This window comes from Marmota monax, unplaced genomic scaffold, assembly GCF_021218885.2.
Source record: "Marmota monax isolate L192 unplaced genomic scaffold, Marmota_monax_Labrador192_F-V1.1 WCK01_AAM20220418_F8-fsc00176, whole genome shotgun sequence".
Classification (NCBI taxonomy): Eukaryota; Metazoa; Chordata; class Mammalia; order Rodentia; family Sciuridae; genus Marmota; species Marmota monax.
This window is the reverse complement of record NW_026694774.1, coordinates 3,685,122-3,702,500: the sequence shown is the minus strand read 5'-3', so window position 1 is coordinate 3,702,500 and position 17,379 is coordinate 3,685,122. Positions and strand designations below refer to the sequence as shown.

General features: G+C 37.8%; 1 protein-coding gene across 1 annotated transcript; it reads left to right on the top strand.

The window, feature by feature from the left end:
• Positions 1-1,313: 1,313 nt before the first annotated feature.
• Positions 1,314-4,939, top strand: LOC124079687 (ataxin-7-like protein 3B). The gene has a single exon (XM_058572929.1). It carries the CDS (start codon positions 1,608-1,610, stop codon positions 1,899-1,901), a length of 294 nt encoding a protein of 97 aa, XP_058428912.1. The 5' UTR covers positions 1,314-1,607; the 3' UTR covers positions 1,902-4,939.
• Positions 4,940-17,379: the final 12,440 nt, after the last annotated feature.

Genomic DNA, 17,379 nt, shown 5'->3' with positions numbered 1-17,379 from the left:
CAATGCCTACACACACCCCCACTCCAGGAACTGCAGATATGGTTTCTGTTTATGTATGTCTGAATATTTTGTATAAATTGAATCATACAACATTTGATCTTTTTTCTCTAAATTCTGTTACTTGATATAATGTATTCAGGATTCATCCATGTTGTAGCATGTCAGAATTTCATTCCTTCTAATAGCCAAAAAATACATCATGTGGATATAGCACATCTTCTTTATGCACTCATCTGTTGATGAGTACTTAAGTTATTTCCACTTTTTGTGTAATAAGCATAATGATTTTACATACATTTGTTTACAGATTTTATGTATACAGGTATGTTCATTTCTTTTGGGTATGTACCAAGAGTGGAATTACTAGGTCATATGTTTTTTTCTCTTTCACCATTTGAAGACTGCCAGACTGACCCTGATGAGTAAAGTGTCCTCTGTTGTTTTTCTCATGATTACATCTGGCTATGTGTTTTGAGAAAGAATACCAGTGTTGAGGTTTACCATCAGATCTGTGTTTACAAGATACACACATGTCACCAGTATTTAATAACTTTTGTCACTTGATTATTGTGCTGTTTGTCATGTTTCTTCAGTGTATACTATTTCCCATTCACCTACTTTGTTTTATAAAAGTGAGTCACTAAGTTAGTTATGCTGTCAAGGATAGGAGGCAGAATTAAGCTTGACCTCAGGGAGGACTGGTAGTTATACATATTATTTGCAATTATTTGATAAAGACAGTTTTTCTCCAATCACCCTATTTATTAGTATGGATTCATGTATACTCATTTAATAAGTTGGGTTATGCTATAATTTGGTGCTGGAGAGTTATATCTCCCTTAATCTTAACCTTTATTCAAGTAACCTGTAATTAATACTTATAATTTAGATCCAGTTAAACGAAGTTTGGAGAAGTTAAGGAAATCATGGAAAGTACTTTGTAAAAATGGCTTAGTTACTAGTAGAGCCAGGAATGTCACTAAATCTGTGACATTGTTGAATATAAGTTTTGAATTCTGCTTTTAAAAAATTCTTGCTAAGGGGCTGAGGCTGTGCCTCAGTGGTAGAACACTTGCCTCACATGTATGAGGCACTGGGTTCGATCCTCAGCACCACGTAAAAATAAATAAATAAAATAAAGGTATTGTGTCTGAAAGGAAAGTAACCACAACACTTGGAGTGACCAAGAGATCTTTATTGCAGCAGTGCAACAAAGAGAAAGGAAAGAAGGAAAGAGAGAGAAAAGAGATGAACAGGGAGAGAGCAAGAGCAAGAGAGAGACAGAGAGCGCGCGTAAGAAAGATAAAGAGCGGAGAGCGGAAGAGGCCCGGGCGGCTGACTGAGGCTCCGCGACTGTCTGGCGGCGAGTCTAGGCCCAGGGGCTGCCCAGAGCCCGGAATCCTAGAGAGCCAAAACGAACGGAAAGACTTGGAGTTCCGGAGCAGTCTTCGCTGCCGCCACCGCTTCTGCTGCTATCGTCTCCACCGCCTCCGCTGCCGGAGTACGCGGCCCTGAGAGGCCCCAGGCCTAGGCGCGGCCCGCGGAGCCCGACGTGTTGCTGCCGTGAGTAAAAGGAGCGCCCTCTCCACAGTCGTTTACAAATTAAAATGGAGGAAATTTCGTTGGCTAACCTGGATACTAACAAGCTAGAGGCCATCGCTCAGGAGATATATGTAGATCTGATAGAGGATTCTTGTTTGGGATTCTGCTTTGAGGTGCACCGGGCAGTCAAGTGTGGCTACTTCTACCTGGAGTTCGCAGAGACTGGTAGCGTGAAGGATTTTGGCATTCAGCCAGTGGAAGACAAAGGAGCATGCCGCCTCCCGCTTTGCTCCCTTCCTGGAGAACCTGGGAATGGGCCTGATCAGCAGCTGCAGCGCTCACCTCCGGAATTCCAGTAGCTGCAACATGAGAGAGTCTTGAGAGTGACCAGGACAATAATACAGACTGGTCCTGTGGCTTGGAGGAATAAGTTAAGTAGGGAAAAAAAAAATCATATAAAAGTCCCAGTTCCCCTTGAAGATCCTAGCATTTAAAACCCCAAAGTGGAGAATTTAGAAATTTGGATCCTTTTTTAAGTGTACCTGGGATCAGCTCTGAAACCCTGAGAAGGAGAAGGTACAAGTCTGGGCACCATGCAACGTGTATTGATCTCTAAACACACCTGGATGTACACAAGATCCCTGTATTGCCCTCAGTCACAGGTGAGCAGTTGTTGGCCCAGCATATAAAATCCTTTTGTTCCTCAAGACTGTCTTGCCTGTTTGATGTCCGGGGCTTCCTGGACAGTTAAGACATTATTGATGGTCAGACCATAGTCAGTGGGACTGCTCATCTGGTGTCTGACCCCTTGATTTGGGCTTTTCTGATGCAAATGAAAGGAGAACTGGATACTAACATTATCAGTATGGACAACCAAGAAAAAGAATCTCAGTTGAATTTGGTAGGGAAGCTCTGTGGCCTTGACTGCAAGAAGAGAAAATTCAAAACCACCTGTTTTCCAAAGGTCTGGCATTTGCAATGATTTCAGCGAACTTGGGACAAAGCTTATCCTGCAGCTGAGCAGAGCCCTCTTTCTTTTACCCCCCACCCAGTGACATAGGTTTGGGGAAGAGCAATTTGGTTGTCCAGTCAGGCTGAGGATTCAGTTGTGAGCCTGTGGGGAGGTAGTAGGTACCTTTGCAAGTATGCACCATCTCAAAACTGGAAGATTATTATCTGGACGGATTGTGCTGTGGACATAAGTTTGGTTAGGTAGTCCTTTCCTACTCTTCTTGGTTAAGTAGCAAGTCCATGGTTCTGACTTGGTTAATATGCCAGGTAACTACTTGCCTCCTACTCCAGGTTTGGGACTGAACTGTAGAAGAGCGTCATGGCTGTGCAAGAGGCTGTTTGAAAACCGAGACCAGAAAGGACCTCTTCCAGCTGCCTCAAAAATGTGAATGGGTTATTGCTAAAAGCTAAGGAGCAGGACTGCGTAATCTCTCATCTGACCATGTGCAAAATCTTGTTGAATGCCCCTGTTCCTTTAGTTGGGCAGTCAGCTCTGCTATGGTGAACATCCAGTCACCACCTTCTCTGCCTCTCACAAGGAATCAGTCCTTTCCACTTTGTCCCCTTTGGACCTTCTTGACAGCAAAAGCTGTTGTTGTTTAAAGATAGGAAAGGACCTCCAGAACCCCCTGTCTTTAGGGAATTAGATAGGGGAGGATGGGAAGTAAGAGCTGCATATCAAAACTGCCTTCTATTTTACTCCCGGGGCAAGGGTTTATAAAGTATAGGAGGGTGGGAATCCTGAGGTGAGCAGAACGGTGCTGCTTTATTTGAAATGTTTTCTTACCTCATTCTGTGCCCCACTAACAGAGCCCAGCCTCATCTGTCTGGCTTGGGTCCATGTTCCTGTCCACTGCTCCACTGCCTATCTGGTGCAGCTCATGATTCCAGGTGCTGCTTGCCATGCCAGCTTCTACATTGACCAATTTCAGTTCATCTCTCTAATTCTCCTGCTTCTGAAGTCCGCCCATTTTTCTTTTTCTTGATCTCTTAAGTTTATATGTTGTTTCTTTTACTTTCTCCTGTTTTCGTGGAAGACACAGAAGAGACCCTTTCTTTAAAACTCCCTCTATTTTGATCGGAATCAAAAGAGAACATAATTTTTTGTATTTACAACGCAATGCCATGCCTAAGCATTTCACTATAGGACTGCCTTGCTAGTATGCCCACTGCTTTGTCTTCATGAGTTATTAACTTCCCACCTCCACTTGGATACTGCCTCTTAGGACCTCAGCAGAACAATGAAGGCTGACTGACACAGGGATGGAGTTGGTCCTGATTTTCTTTCTTTAACCCTTCCTGTGTATGTGTCTCCCTTATCTATCCCAGAAGAACTTGGACCTTATAGAGTTAAGGAAACCACAATGATTGGAACTTGAGACTCTTGCTTTCTTCCCTTGGAATTGCCCTGATAGGGATTGGGACCTAGTTATAGACTGATCTTTATTCAATAATGGTGAATTTTCAAAAAAATTAGATGGCAGGAGTAAAGGAATCTGGAGTTATCTTTGCCCTTGACTTTTTGTCGACATCTCCTAAGAAAATGCAGAGGGAAAGGAGGGTCTAAGTGAGACTCTGGCCTATTTCCAAACTGTTTTGGAAACAAGATGAATATAAGGGAGAAAGGCAGTGATCCACTCACTCTTCCTTTAGGTAGGGAACTCAGATCCTGACTTTACTATTTCCTTTCTAGCTTTTTGTGGTTAAAGGAGGAAGATGTGGGAAGTAGTTTTGAGTAATGGTTTGTTCACATTTACTTCCTTCTGTTTTTTTCCTTGTCCCCACTACCACCATAAGGGGAATAGCCCCCTGCCCTGGATAGGTATAAAGTGGGCTCAGTCCAGCAGGTGCCCTGAGGGGATAAACTACTTTTTAGGGAAATAATGTCCCCTACCATATAGTTGACAGTGGTTAGGAACTCTCCCTTTCCCTACCTTCCTTCCCTGTAACAGCAGAATTCCTATTCTTCCCTCTTAATTAATTGTATTGATCACCCTGCAATCCTGTTATATATCTGAGTGTGTGTGTGTGTGTGTGTGTGTGTGTGTATGTATGTGTATGTATGGGGGAAAGGGGTTCTTTAAAATTTCTGTGGTTTGTGGCTTTTTCTTCCATACATTAGTTCCCACCACCGCATGCCCAGGGGCCACACTGCCTGGCATTATCGCATGCTGGGATCATTGGGGAGGGTAGTGACAAACTCACCACTGTCCTTTGTTTCGGAGATTCTTATTTTTGCATAAGTAATCCATCCTATACAGATAGCTGATTAATTCTCTGTGTTCCCTTTACCCCTATGGCTGCTGGTGTAAATAATCTGCATCTCCCCATTGCTAAACAGTAATAATAAACAAAATTTTAAAAAATGAAAAAAAAAAGAAAGATAAAGAGCAAGAGAGAGAGAGCAAGAGAGAAAAAGCAAGAGAGAGAGGGAGAGAGAGGGGGGCCTGGCAGGAGGGAGTTTTTATAGCCCAAATCTAATGGGGCCTCTGGGTCTGCAAGCTGCCTTGTTGGCCCAAGGGGGGTTGAGTGCTCAGCCTTGAGCGGGACTTGACACAAACAGGTGATAAAGGACCAGATAGAGGGGGGTTTGAGTGCGTGGGCTATCTTGCATCCAACATCTGTTCAGCCTGCCCTGCAGACAACACAGTTTAGCCTGCTCTGCACCCAACAGTGTCCATCTACATCTAAAAATATATTTTAAAAATATTCTTGCTAAACGACTCTGTTCATAGCGAGGAGAAGTTTGGAGAAGTTAAGGAGATTTATGTCCCTCAAGGCACATGTGTTAAAGAGTTAGTCCCCAGTATGGTGCTATTGGGAGGTGATGCAAACAACCTAGGAGGAACTTAGTGGAAGATTTAAGTCATTTGGGTCATTCCCTCAAAGGGAACTGTGAAACCATGTGGTCTCTTCCTCTTTCTTTTTCACATCCCAGCCATGAGATGAATGGTTCGCTATATGACATTCTATACCTATAATGTGCTGCCCACCCACCAGAAGCCTAAAAGCAATTGATCTGCCACACGGTGGACTGAAACCTCCAAGACTGTGAACCAAAAAAATTTTTTCTCTTTATAAGCTTATTATCACAGGTATTTGTTACAGTAGAGAAAATTTGACTAACACAGGTTATTTTACTAAATGAATATATCTCAAAAGAAACTCGTACATCTTTTTTGGAGGGAGGGTGTACTAGGGATTGAACTCAGGTACACTAGACCACTGAGCCACATCCATAGCCCTATTTTGTATTTTACTTAGGGACAAGGTCTCACTGAGTTGATTAATGCCTCCTCACTTTTTGCTGAAGCTGGCTTTGAATGTGCGATCCTCCTGCCTGCCTCAGTCTCTCGGGCCACTGGAATTACAGGCATTTGCCACCATTCCTGGCCTAAACTTGTATATCATATATAAATTATTTCCTGGAATGCAAGTTCCCAGGGAAATTAGAGCCTGAGATACCTAGAAGCATCAGGACATACAGATTTAGTGAGATTCCAGGCTCCACTGAAGTCCAGTAGTCCAGTTAGTATTTTCAGTTTCTAGAGCCTACTAAAAACCAAATCTGAATTATGGTTATTTTTCCCATTTTTCTTTGGCCAGCATAATTACCATGGTGACTAAGTGACTCTTATGGGATTTGGTATAGACTGAGCATTCGTTTAGAATTCTTGCCTAATCACTCACATCCAGTTGTCAGACCATCAGATATTATCTTGTCCTTTGGTTTTTAAATATAGTTAATCACTTTTTAAGGTCTACAAGGAAACTTTCTTTTTCTTCTATGAAGTTATTCTACAGATAACAGAACATGACACTAAGTATCTTAAAAGAAAAAAAAATAGGGGTTATTCATATAATTTTCTACTTCAAACTATATTGAGAGATTAGAAGAAAGATCAACTTTCAAGAAATAAAATAGGCATGAGGTTAACATTCACTTGTATAGAATCATAGATGTTTTTATTCTAATTTTTGTAAAGTATTATGTTAGATATTTCATAATATATTGGGTATTTTCCTAGTTTTTGATTTATGATTTATAAGGGTGGCATGAATGTTCTTGTTTATATCTTTTGGATGAATTTTCTTTTAGTTTTTTTTTTTGTACTTGTGTATGGACAGAATTCCTTTATTTTATTTGTTTATTTTTATTTGGTGCTGAGGATCAAACCCAGTGCCTTACACATGCTAGGCAAATGCTCTGCCACTGAGCTACAGCTCCAGCTGCATTTTTATTTATTTTGGGTATGGTTATGTTTGGATATAAGATGACTCCAAAAGCTCCTATGTTGACGCAAGAATATTTGGAAGGTAAAGTGATTGAATTGTGAAAGCTGTGACCTAATCACACCATCCTAGTTAGAATGGATTAACTGGGTGGTGACAGTAGTAGGCAGATGGAGCACAGCTGGAAGAAGAGGGTTACTGGAGGCACACCCTAGAAAGGTTAATCTTCCCTGTGTTTCCTTCTTCTTCCCCTCTCTGATTCCTGGCCACCATAAGTGGAGAAGTGCTCCTTCACCAAATACTTCCACAATGATATTATGACTCACCTTGGGCCCGGGGCAATGGAGTCAGCTGACCATGAACTGAACCTCTGAAACCATGAGCCGCCCCAATAAGCTTTTCCTTCTCTAAGTTCTTTGTCAGGTATTTTAGTCACAGCAATGTAAAGCTAACTATCAGAGGCATGTTAGTTAAGAGTATCATTTTTGACTTATAGATTCATGTATATGTTCAACTTAGTCAGTACTACTAAGCAGTTTTTCCAAGTGTTTTTTTTTTTTCCAGTTTATATTCTCACCAACAGTATGTGAGAGTTCCACTTGCTCCACATTCTTGGCAACCCTTGGTCTCTCCATCTTTTTCATTTTGTTGTTCTAGTGGGCATGTAGTGATATATCATTGTGGATTTAATTGTACTATCTCTGAATTGTTCACTTTCTTTTAATTTAAGGAAAGCACATCCCCCTTGTTATAGGTTAGGTCTAGAGTATTCCCCAAGGGTTCATGTGTTAAAGGCTCGGTGCCCAGCTTAGTGCTATGAGGAGATGACGGAAGTTTAAGAGATGGGAGTTTTTCAGATTACTGATAGCATGGTCTTGGAGGGGAGAGAGTAAGATACCAACCCCTTACCCCCTCTCCCCCCTCTCTGGTTAACTTCCTGGCTATGAAGAGAGTGGTTTAGCAAGAATTTTTAAAAATCAGAATTCAAAACTTATATTGAACAAAAGCAAAATCAGAAAAATTGTATTGTATCAAACTAAAATATTTCTGCACAGCAAAGAAACAACCATGTAAAAAGAAAATCTAAAGAATAAGAGAAATATTTGCCAACTATATATTTGATAAAGAGGTTACGTCCAGAATGGAACAGAAACAACTCAATATCAACTAGAAAAAAAATAAAAACAAACCTCAAATAATCTAATAAAATATGAACAAACTACCTAAATAGGCATTTGGGCATTTGTGCAAATAAACCATATAAATGGGCAACAAGTATATAAAAAAAAAAGCTTAATATCACTAACCGTTTGCAAAAATGCAAATCAAAACCACAAGAAGACATCACCTTACTCCTGTTGATAAGGCTATAATGAAAAGACAATGCATAAAAAGTACTGACAAGAAAGTGGATTAAGAGAAACCCTTATACAGTGTTGGTGGGGATGTAAATGAATATGGCCATTGTGGAAAACAATAGAGTTTCCTCAAAAACTGAAACTAGGACTATCATATGACCCAGCCATGTCTCTACAGAGTATATAACAAAAGGAAATGAAACTAATATGTTGACGACACATATGCACTTCTACACTCATTGCATCATTATTTATAAAAACTAAAATATGGAATCAACTTAAGTGTTCATTAACAGATGACTGGATAAAAAATATGTTTTATATACACAATGGAATACTATTTGGCCATAAGAAGAAAATTCTGCCTTGTAACAACGTGAATGAACCTGAAGGACATTACAGTAAGTGAAATAAACCATACAAATACCACATTATCTCACTCCTATGTGGAATTTTAAAAAGGTGTCTCATAAAAATAGAGAATAGCTGAGTGCAGTGCCACATGCCTGTAATCCCAGTGGCTCGGGAGGCTGAGGCAGGAGGATCACAAGTCCAAAGCCAGCCTCAGCAACGTAGCAAGGCCATAAGCAACTTGTAAAGACCCTGTCTCAAAATGAAGAACACTAAAAGGGCAAGGGATGTGGCTCAGTGGTTAAGCAAATCTCAGTTCAATCTCTGGTACTAAAAAAAAAATAGACAATAGTGTTTTTTAGAGTGTTATCAGGAGCTCTAAAAGTTTTTGTCTTTGATATGTTTTAATCAATTTTAATCATTAATTTTTTTTGATGTTCATGTTGGTCTAAATTTGTCCATTGGGAGCCCCTTCAATTTGACTTCAGAATCTTTTTGACTCATTCTGGTGTGTCTATATGGAGTCAGCCATATATGAACTGAAAACTCTGAAACTGTAAGCCCCCAAATAAACTTTTCCTCCTTGCAATTTCTCTTGTAAGGTTTTTAGGTCACAGAAATGAAAAAGCTGACTAAAACAGAGACATACTCTTCTCTTCTTTACTTCCACTGTGGAATAGCAGTTCAATTTTCCCTTTGTAATCAGGATCAATAAAGTCAGACAGCATAGTAACTCCTTTCTTTGACATGAGAAGTGTGAAGTGGTGGGGAGGGGGTGGGAGTTCATCTTAAGTTCTAGTTCAATGGAATAAATCTTTCTCATACTGAAAAGGTTTCTCACTTTTAAATCTCTACACCAGCAAAACAAAAGGTATAGGAAAGGAAAGGGGGAAAATGCCAATAGTTTATCAGGGATAATAGTAAATAGCCTCACTGCCACTTCCTCTCCTTGGTCCCTGAAAATATGAATCCTGACTCTGGAGGAAACAACACTGAAAAAAAATTAATGCTGATTCAGAGCACATACAGCTTCCTGAAGATTCTTTCTTTAGCTATAAGGTGTTACTCTCTAGTTAGCACCACAACTGCATCTTGAAAATAATATTCCACCATTCTATCAAGCCAGATGCCTCAGCGTGATCAAGAACATAGCAAAAAAGGGGAGGGGATTCCATGAGCAGGTATTCATTAACACACTTCATTTGCTGTGCATTATCATGAAAGAAGCAATACTGTGAAGAATGTTATGACAGTGGATAAGGCATTCTATAAGTTCACAAGTAGAAGTTTTGGCAAACCCATTAGATACACAGAGGGCAAATCCATATATCAAGTAAGTGTCTATACCAGTAAAAACAACATACTGACCATTCCATGATGGGAAGTTGAGGCAGGAGGATCACAAGTTTCAGGTCAGCCTCAGCAGTGAGTATGGTTCTTGTAATAGATAGTAGTCAAAGCAGTGATCAGAATTTGACTTTTAGAGACCTACAGCATCAACTAATTTAACTAAGGTAGAAGTCCCCTTAATATTTTTTTTGTTTATTACCCACCCTATGACACACAAATATTTTACCAGTAACCTATAATATTGCTATTTCTTGTTCACTAGGTCAGATCAGTACAATATAATCAATGTAAAGGAGCAGAGTGATCTCTTGTAGAAGGAAAAGGTGATCAAGATCCCTGTAAACTAAATTATGACATAGGGCTGGACAGAATTTATATATCCTTGAGCTAAGACAGGGAAGGTATACTGCTGATATCACAAGCTAAAAGTAAACTGCTTTAGGTGGTTTTTACTAACAAGCTTCAATTTAAAAAAAAGATTTTCTGGATCAATAGCTTCATATCAGATACCAGAGGTATATTAATTTGCTCAAGCAATGAAGTCACATCTGGTACAGCAGCTGCTATTGGAGTCACCACTTAGTAAAGCTTTTGATAGTCCTCTGTCGCTATGCAAGATCTGTCTTTTACAGAGAGCAAATAGGTGAGTTAAATGGAAATATGGTAAGGATCACCACCCCTGCATCCTTTAAGTCCTTGATAGTGGCACTAAATTTTTCTTTTTCTTTTTTTTAAGATAGAGAGAGAGCATTTTTTAATATTTATTTTTTAGTTTTCAGTGGACACAACATCTTTAATTTTTTTATGTGGTGCTGAGGTTTGAACCCAGTGCCCCACACATACCAGGCAAGCGCATTACCACTTGAGCCACATCCCCAGCCCCCTAAAATTTTCAATTCCTCTAGGAACACAATATTGCTGTAGTTTATGAGTGTTTTCTAGTTGGCCTTTCCATCATAATAGTTTCACCCACAGATCAATGAGCCAATGTGGGGATTATTCTAGATACCAGTATGTCTATTTCATTTATGCATTCTAGAACTGATAAGTACCACAGGATGGCTTCCAGGACCTACTGGACAAAGTGGGAGACGGCCTTGAATTAAAAAAAAAAAAAAAAAAAAAAAAAAAAAAAAAAAAAAAACCTTTGATCACCTGACCTCCATGAGCCCTTAATCTGACTTGTCAAACTCACAGTGATATTTCAGATCTGCTAAAATAACTGTCATTTCAAATTCAATGTGCAATAATCCCTGAGAGTTCTGATCATTTTCTTTTGCCAAATGAACAGGAACCCTAGTAAAAGGTTTCAGGTCCCTGTATGGAAAGCTTAGAAAAAGATTAATAGTATAACTTTTGGCAGTGCAGTAGCACCTTTCCTCAAGGGGCCCTGGCCTCCCCTTCATTCAATGCATTCTGGGTTTGTAAACTGGCTCAAATCTGAGAATTGATTGAGGGAATATAATTCTGTTTATATTGTTCAAATTAGACTTTTGTGAACTTGATCTAAATCTCTTCCACTGTTTGTGATCAAGTAAGAATTTAGTACATTTCCCATAGATTTCACTCTGGTAAAAATGTAGAGAAATTTGAATCCTCATACATTGCTTGTGTATATTTAAAGAGGTGCAGCCAATATATATAACAGTTATGTAGTTCTAACTGGGGGTGTTGGAACATGCCTATAATTCCAGTAACTCAGGAGGCTGAGGCAGGAGGATCACAAATTCAAGGCCAGTCTCAGCAAATTAGCAAGGCCCTGTCTCAATATACAAGATAAAAAGATCAGTGGATGTAACTGTGTGGTAAAGTTACTCTGGATTCAATCTCTAGTAGCAAAGAAAAAGAACAGAGTGAATGGGGAGAGAAAGTTTTTATCATATAGTGCCCTGTAGGCCTGGGCACTAAGCCTGGATTTTGTTCTAATTGGGGCTGAATTATATTTTTTCACAGCATCTGTCTGTCTATGGAAGACAGACTCTATAGTATAAAGAGTGAGAGTAGCAGGGAGAGCAGCTGGGAGGCTGTAGAGTGCCAGGTGAGAGATGAGGATGACTTGAGCTTGAATGAAAGCAACACAGGTTGAAAAAGAAGATGGATTTAAGAAACACTTGGAGATGGAATCAATAGGAATTTATGTTTATTTAGATATGGGAGTGAAGATGAGGAAGGCATCAAGGGTTCCTGCAGGCTGTAGGGCAGGGGAGAATTTCATGGAATTGAGGGACTGCAAAGAAGACAGTGTAACTAGGGCTCCAAGAGCATTGGAGGGAACAGTGTGAGGAGATCACATCAGAGTGATCAGAAGGAATCAGGTTGATTCCGGGAAAGATAAAGACAAAAAAAACAAAAACACATAATTATATAGTTCTACAAAAAGTTATTCACAGAATTATCACATGAGCCAGCAATTACACTCCTAGGTATGTACCTAAGGAAGTTGAAAGAACATGTTCAAACAACAATACATGAATATCCATAGTACCTTTATTCATAACAGCCAAAAAGTGGAAACAATACAAATGTCCATCAGCTGAGGAATGGATAAAAATATGATATGTCTATATTACAGGATGTAATGAAGTGTTGATATATATTGCAACACAAATAAAATTAGACAACAAAAAAGGCCACATAATATATGATGCTATTTATATGAAATATCTAGAAGAGGCAACTTCATAGAAACAGAAAGTTGATTAGAAGTCACAAGTAACTGTGGGAAGATGGGATGCAGAGTAATTTCTTAGTGGATAAGAATTTCTGTTTGGGGTGATTAAAAGTTTCAGAAAGAGAGGTAATGATTACATATCATTTTTAATGCACTGAAAAAACAAAAGTCTATACTTTAAATGGTTACTGTTGTTATAAATGTTTATACTGTTATTAAGATTTCATCTTAACTTTAAAAGGTCAATACAATTATGACCCAGATATCTAAATATGGACATGTGTTCTGTGGAAAAGTCAATTTCACAATTATAACAAAATATTAAAGTTAATATTTACATTTGATAAAATTATAGGATACTTATTTTTTTACATTTTATCTCTAAATATAGTTAAGTATACTTGCATTGTTTTGTGAGACAGAAAAAGGCTGAGAATCCCATTTTTTTCTTTAGTTATACATGACAGTAGAGTCTGTCTTGACATATTTATAAAAACACAGAGTGCATCTTATTCTAATTAGAATCCCAGTCTTGTGGATGCACATAATGTTGAGATTCACTGTGATATGTTCATATATGTACATGGGAAAGTTATGTCAAATTCATTTCATTATCTTTCCTATTCCTATCCCCCTCCCTTCCTTTCATTCCCCTTTATCTAATACAATAAACTTCTATTCTCTTCCCACCTCCTTGTTGTGTGATAGCATCCACATATCATAGAGAACATTCAGTCTTTGTTTTCAGGGGATTAGCTTATTTCACATAGCATAATAGTCTCCAGATCCATCAATTCACCTGCAAATGTTATAAAGTCATTCTTTTTATGTCTGAATAATATTCTATTGTGTATATATGCCACATTTTCTTTATCCATTCACTGAGAAAAAACACCTAGGTTGGTTCCATAGTTTAACTATTGTGAATTGAGCTGTTGTAAATATCAATGTGGCTGTGTAACTGTAGTATGCTGATTTTAATTCCTTTGGATATATACCAAGGAGTGAGATAACTATGTGAAATGATGGTTCCATTCCAGATTTTCTGAGTATCTCCATACCACTTTCCAGAGGGATTGTACCAATTTGCAGTCCCACCAGCAATGTATGAGTGTATCCTTTCCCCCACATCTTTATTGTTACTTGTATTCTTAATAATTGCCATTTTGACTGGAGTGAAATGAAATCTCAGTGTAGTTTTAATTTGCATTTCTCTGACTGCTAGGAATGTTTAATATATATATATATATATATATATATATATATATATATATATATATATATATATATATATATATATATTGATCTTTCACATTTCTTCTTTTGCCCATTTATTCATTGGGTTATTTGGATTTTTGTTTTGGTGTGTGTGTGTGTGTGTGTGTGTGAAGCTTTTTGAGTTTTTTGTATATTCTGAAGATTAACACCTTATCTGAGGTGTGTGTGGCAAAGATTTTCTCACATTCTGTAGGTTCTCTCTTCACACTCTTGCTTCCTTTGCTATGAAGAAAATTTTTAGTTTGATACCATTCTATTTATTGGTTTTTGGTTTTACTTCTTATGCTTTAGGAGCCTAGTTGTGGAAGTTGGTTCCTGAGCTGACATGTTGAAATGTTGAGCCTACATTTTCTTCTAATAGGCTCAGAGTTCCTGTTCTAATACCTAAGTTGAGTTGAATGTTTGGATGGTAAGAGATAGGGGTTAAATTCCATTCTGATACATATGATTTTCAGTTTTCCCAGCACCATTTGTTGAAGAGGTTATCTTTTCTTCAATGTATTTTTGGCACCTTTGTCTGGTTTAACTGTATTTATGTGGGTTTGTCTCTGTATCTTCTGTTTTATTCTATTGGCCTTCATGCCTGTTTTAGTGCCAATACCATGCTGTTTTTGTTACTAAAACTCTGTAGTATAATTTAAAGTCTTATGATGCCTCCTGCTTCACTTTTCTAAGTAAGGATTGCTTTGGCTATTCTAGGCCTCTTATTTTTCCAAATGAATTTCATGACTGTCTTTTTTTTCTATTTCTATTAAGAATGTCATTGGAATTTTAATAGGAATTACATTAAATCTGTATAGCACTTTTGGTAGTGGGGCCATTTTGCCAATATTTATTGTGCCTATGCAGGAACATGGGAGAGCTTTGCATATTTTAGGGTCTTCTTCAATTTCTTTCTTTAGTATTCTGTAGTTTTCATTGTAGAGGTCTTTCACTTATTTTGTTGGATTGATTCTCAATACTTTTGAGGCTATTGTGAATGGGATAGTTTTCCTAATTTCTACTTCAGCTTATTCATCATTGGTGTATAGGAAACCAATTGATTTATGAGTGTTAATTTTATATCCTGCTACTTTGCTGAATTCTTTTATGAGTCCTAATAGTTTTCTAGTGGAAGTTTTTGTATATTCTAAATATAAGATCATGTTGTCAGCAGTTAGAAATAGTTTGAGCTCTTCTTTTCCTATTTATATCCCTTTAGTTTATTTCTTTTGCCTAATATGTTAAATAGAAGTGGTAAAAGAAGACATGTCTGTCTTGTTCCAGTTTTAGAGGGAATGCTTTCAAATTTTCTCCATTTAGAATGATGTTGGCCTTGAGTTTGATGTGTATAACTTTTACAATGTTGAGGTATGTTCCTACTATCCATAGTTTTTCTAGTGTTTTAAACATGAATGGATGCTGTATTTTTAAATGTTTTTTCTGCGTGTGTTGAGATAATCATGTGATTCTTTTCTTGAAGTGTATTTATGTATTGAATTACATTTGTTGATTTCTGTATGCTGAACCAACTTTGCATCCCTGGGATGAAACCTACTTAATCATGGGGCACTATCTTTTTAATATGTTTTTGTATGTAATTTGCCAATATTTTATTAAGAATTTGTGCATCTATGTTGATCAGAGATATTGGTCTGATATTTTCTTTCCTTGATGTGTCTTTGTCTGGTTTGGGTATCAGGGAGATACTAACTTCATAGAATGAGTTTGTAAGAATTCCCTCCTTTCTTATTTAATCAAATAATTTGAGGAGGATTGGTGTTAGTTCTTTTTAAAGTTCTGGCAGAACTCAGCTGAGAATCCAAAATTTGGTCCTGGGCTTTTCTTTTTTGCTAAATTTTGATGGCATCTTCAATTTTATTATTTAAAATTGATGTATTTAAATTTTCCATGCTTTTCTTCTGTTTTCCTACCTTTGCTTCTCTCTTTTTCGTGCTAATTTAATAATTATTTATTATTCTCTGTTGTATACCAGGCAATAGCAGCCCAAACCCATCTCTCTGTCCAAGATTTCTGTTCTTATCTTCAGCTCCAGAGCCATCTGTTGACTAGACATGTCTATGTGGAGCAAGATAATAATGTCACATACCCCTGATTCTATATGCTCAACAAGTTCCTTAAAGTTGGAAGAACACTGTGTGAGAACAAGAAGATATGATAAAGATTCAGGGGGAAAACATAAATTTAAGAGTTAAGCAAAAATGGGTTTGAATTCCTATTCAGCATATTAAGAGCAGAATGATCCATGGAAAAAAACACTCTAATCTCTCTGAGCCTGACTAAACTCTTCTAATGAAAGACCATTGCATACAGAAGAGGATTGTAGTGAGAAGTGAAGGGGTAATCATTTATAAAGTGGCCAACACAGTATCTGGCACAATGTGGGTAGCACCCAAATTACGCTAGTTTCCTTCTTATTTCCTGCACTCCCTTCTGTAAAAGAAATGCTGTGGACATACTCTAACAAAATTGTAGAGAAACACTTGGAAATGTTGTAATAAGTAAGAAAATAGGCAACTCTCCATTATAGATGGGATTCAATACCACATCCCTGTATTAGAGGGAGTTAGAACCATGAATTAGTGTAGAGGAAGAAATTCAAAGCACCATTTCCATGTAAGCAAGTGGCGTATGATTTAGGTAAAAACAATAATTATATCTTGTTCACTTTTTTCATGCATTCCTCATCCCATCCCTCCTTTTCAAATAGTTTAGGTTAATTTTGTAGAATGATATGGCCTTTGATCCCCAGAAATATAAGGTTTGAAAAGCAAAATGGCTTTAGAACCTTGGCATGATTGTGACCTGTGCCCTGTGTCTGACATCTCAGTACACAGCACTTTGGGTTTGTTATGTCTTCTCTGCTATTCTCTCTTATAGTAGAGTGGAGTAAAATGCCACTCTAGACGGTTATAGTGCAAAGTAAAGTATGAGGGAATGAGATCACTACCATACCAAATTAAAGATATAGACATTACAAACTTCTGCATTGTAGGAACTCAATATAAAGCACTTGTCTTCATTATTCTTCAATAAAAGTCCAGTGGGTCATGGCAGGAAATTTGGCAGAATAAAAAAAAAATCATACAGAGAAAACCAGACAGATTTGAAGAATTTTAGTGAACTAAGAGGTCACTTAGTGCCCCTCTACTTCTGTGAGTTCATTTTTTTTCCTCCTAGTGCTCTTTTGAGATTGGGAATATAACTTAAATTTTCCAGTTTAAGAGACAAAGGATTGAAGAGGTTAGGTGCCTGAGAATATTGAAACTTTTTTCCTTGTAGACAGAGTCTATCCCATTGGCATTAAAGAGCAAGCACATTTCATGGATCCTTAGGCCTTTTACAAGTGATTTTGAAAAGATGGATAAGGTAATGGATTTATACATGTATTCATTCTCTCTCTATCACAGACACACACACACACTCACACATGCACACACTCATTCACACACAATATTTTAGCATGATTTCCTTATATATTAATTGATATTTATTAAGAATAAACACAAGTAGGTAGGTTTTCTTCATTTTGGAGGGCTTTATGCCATTTACAGTTCAGAAACATAAATAGTGGGGTGGGCTGAG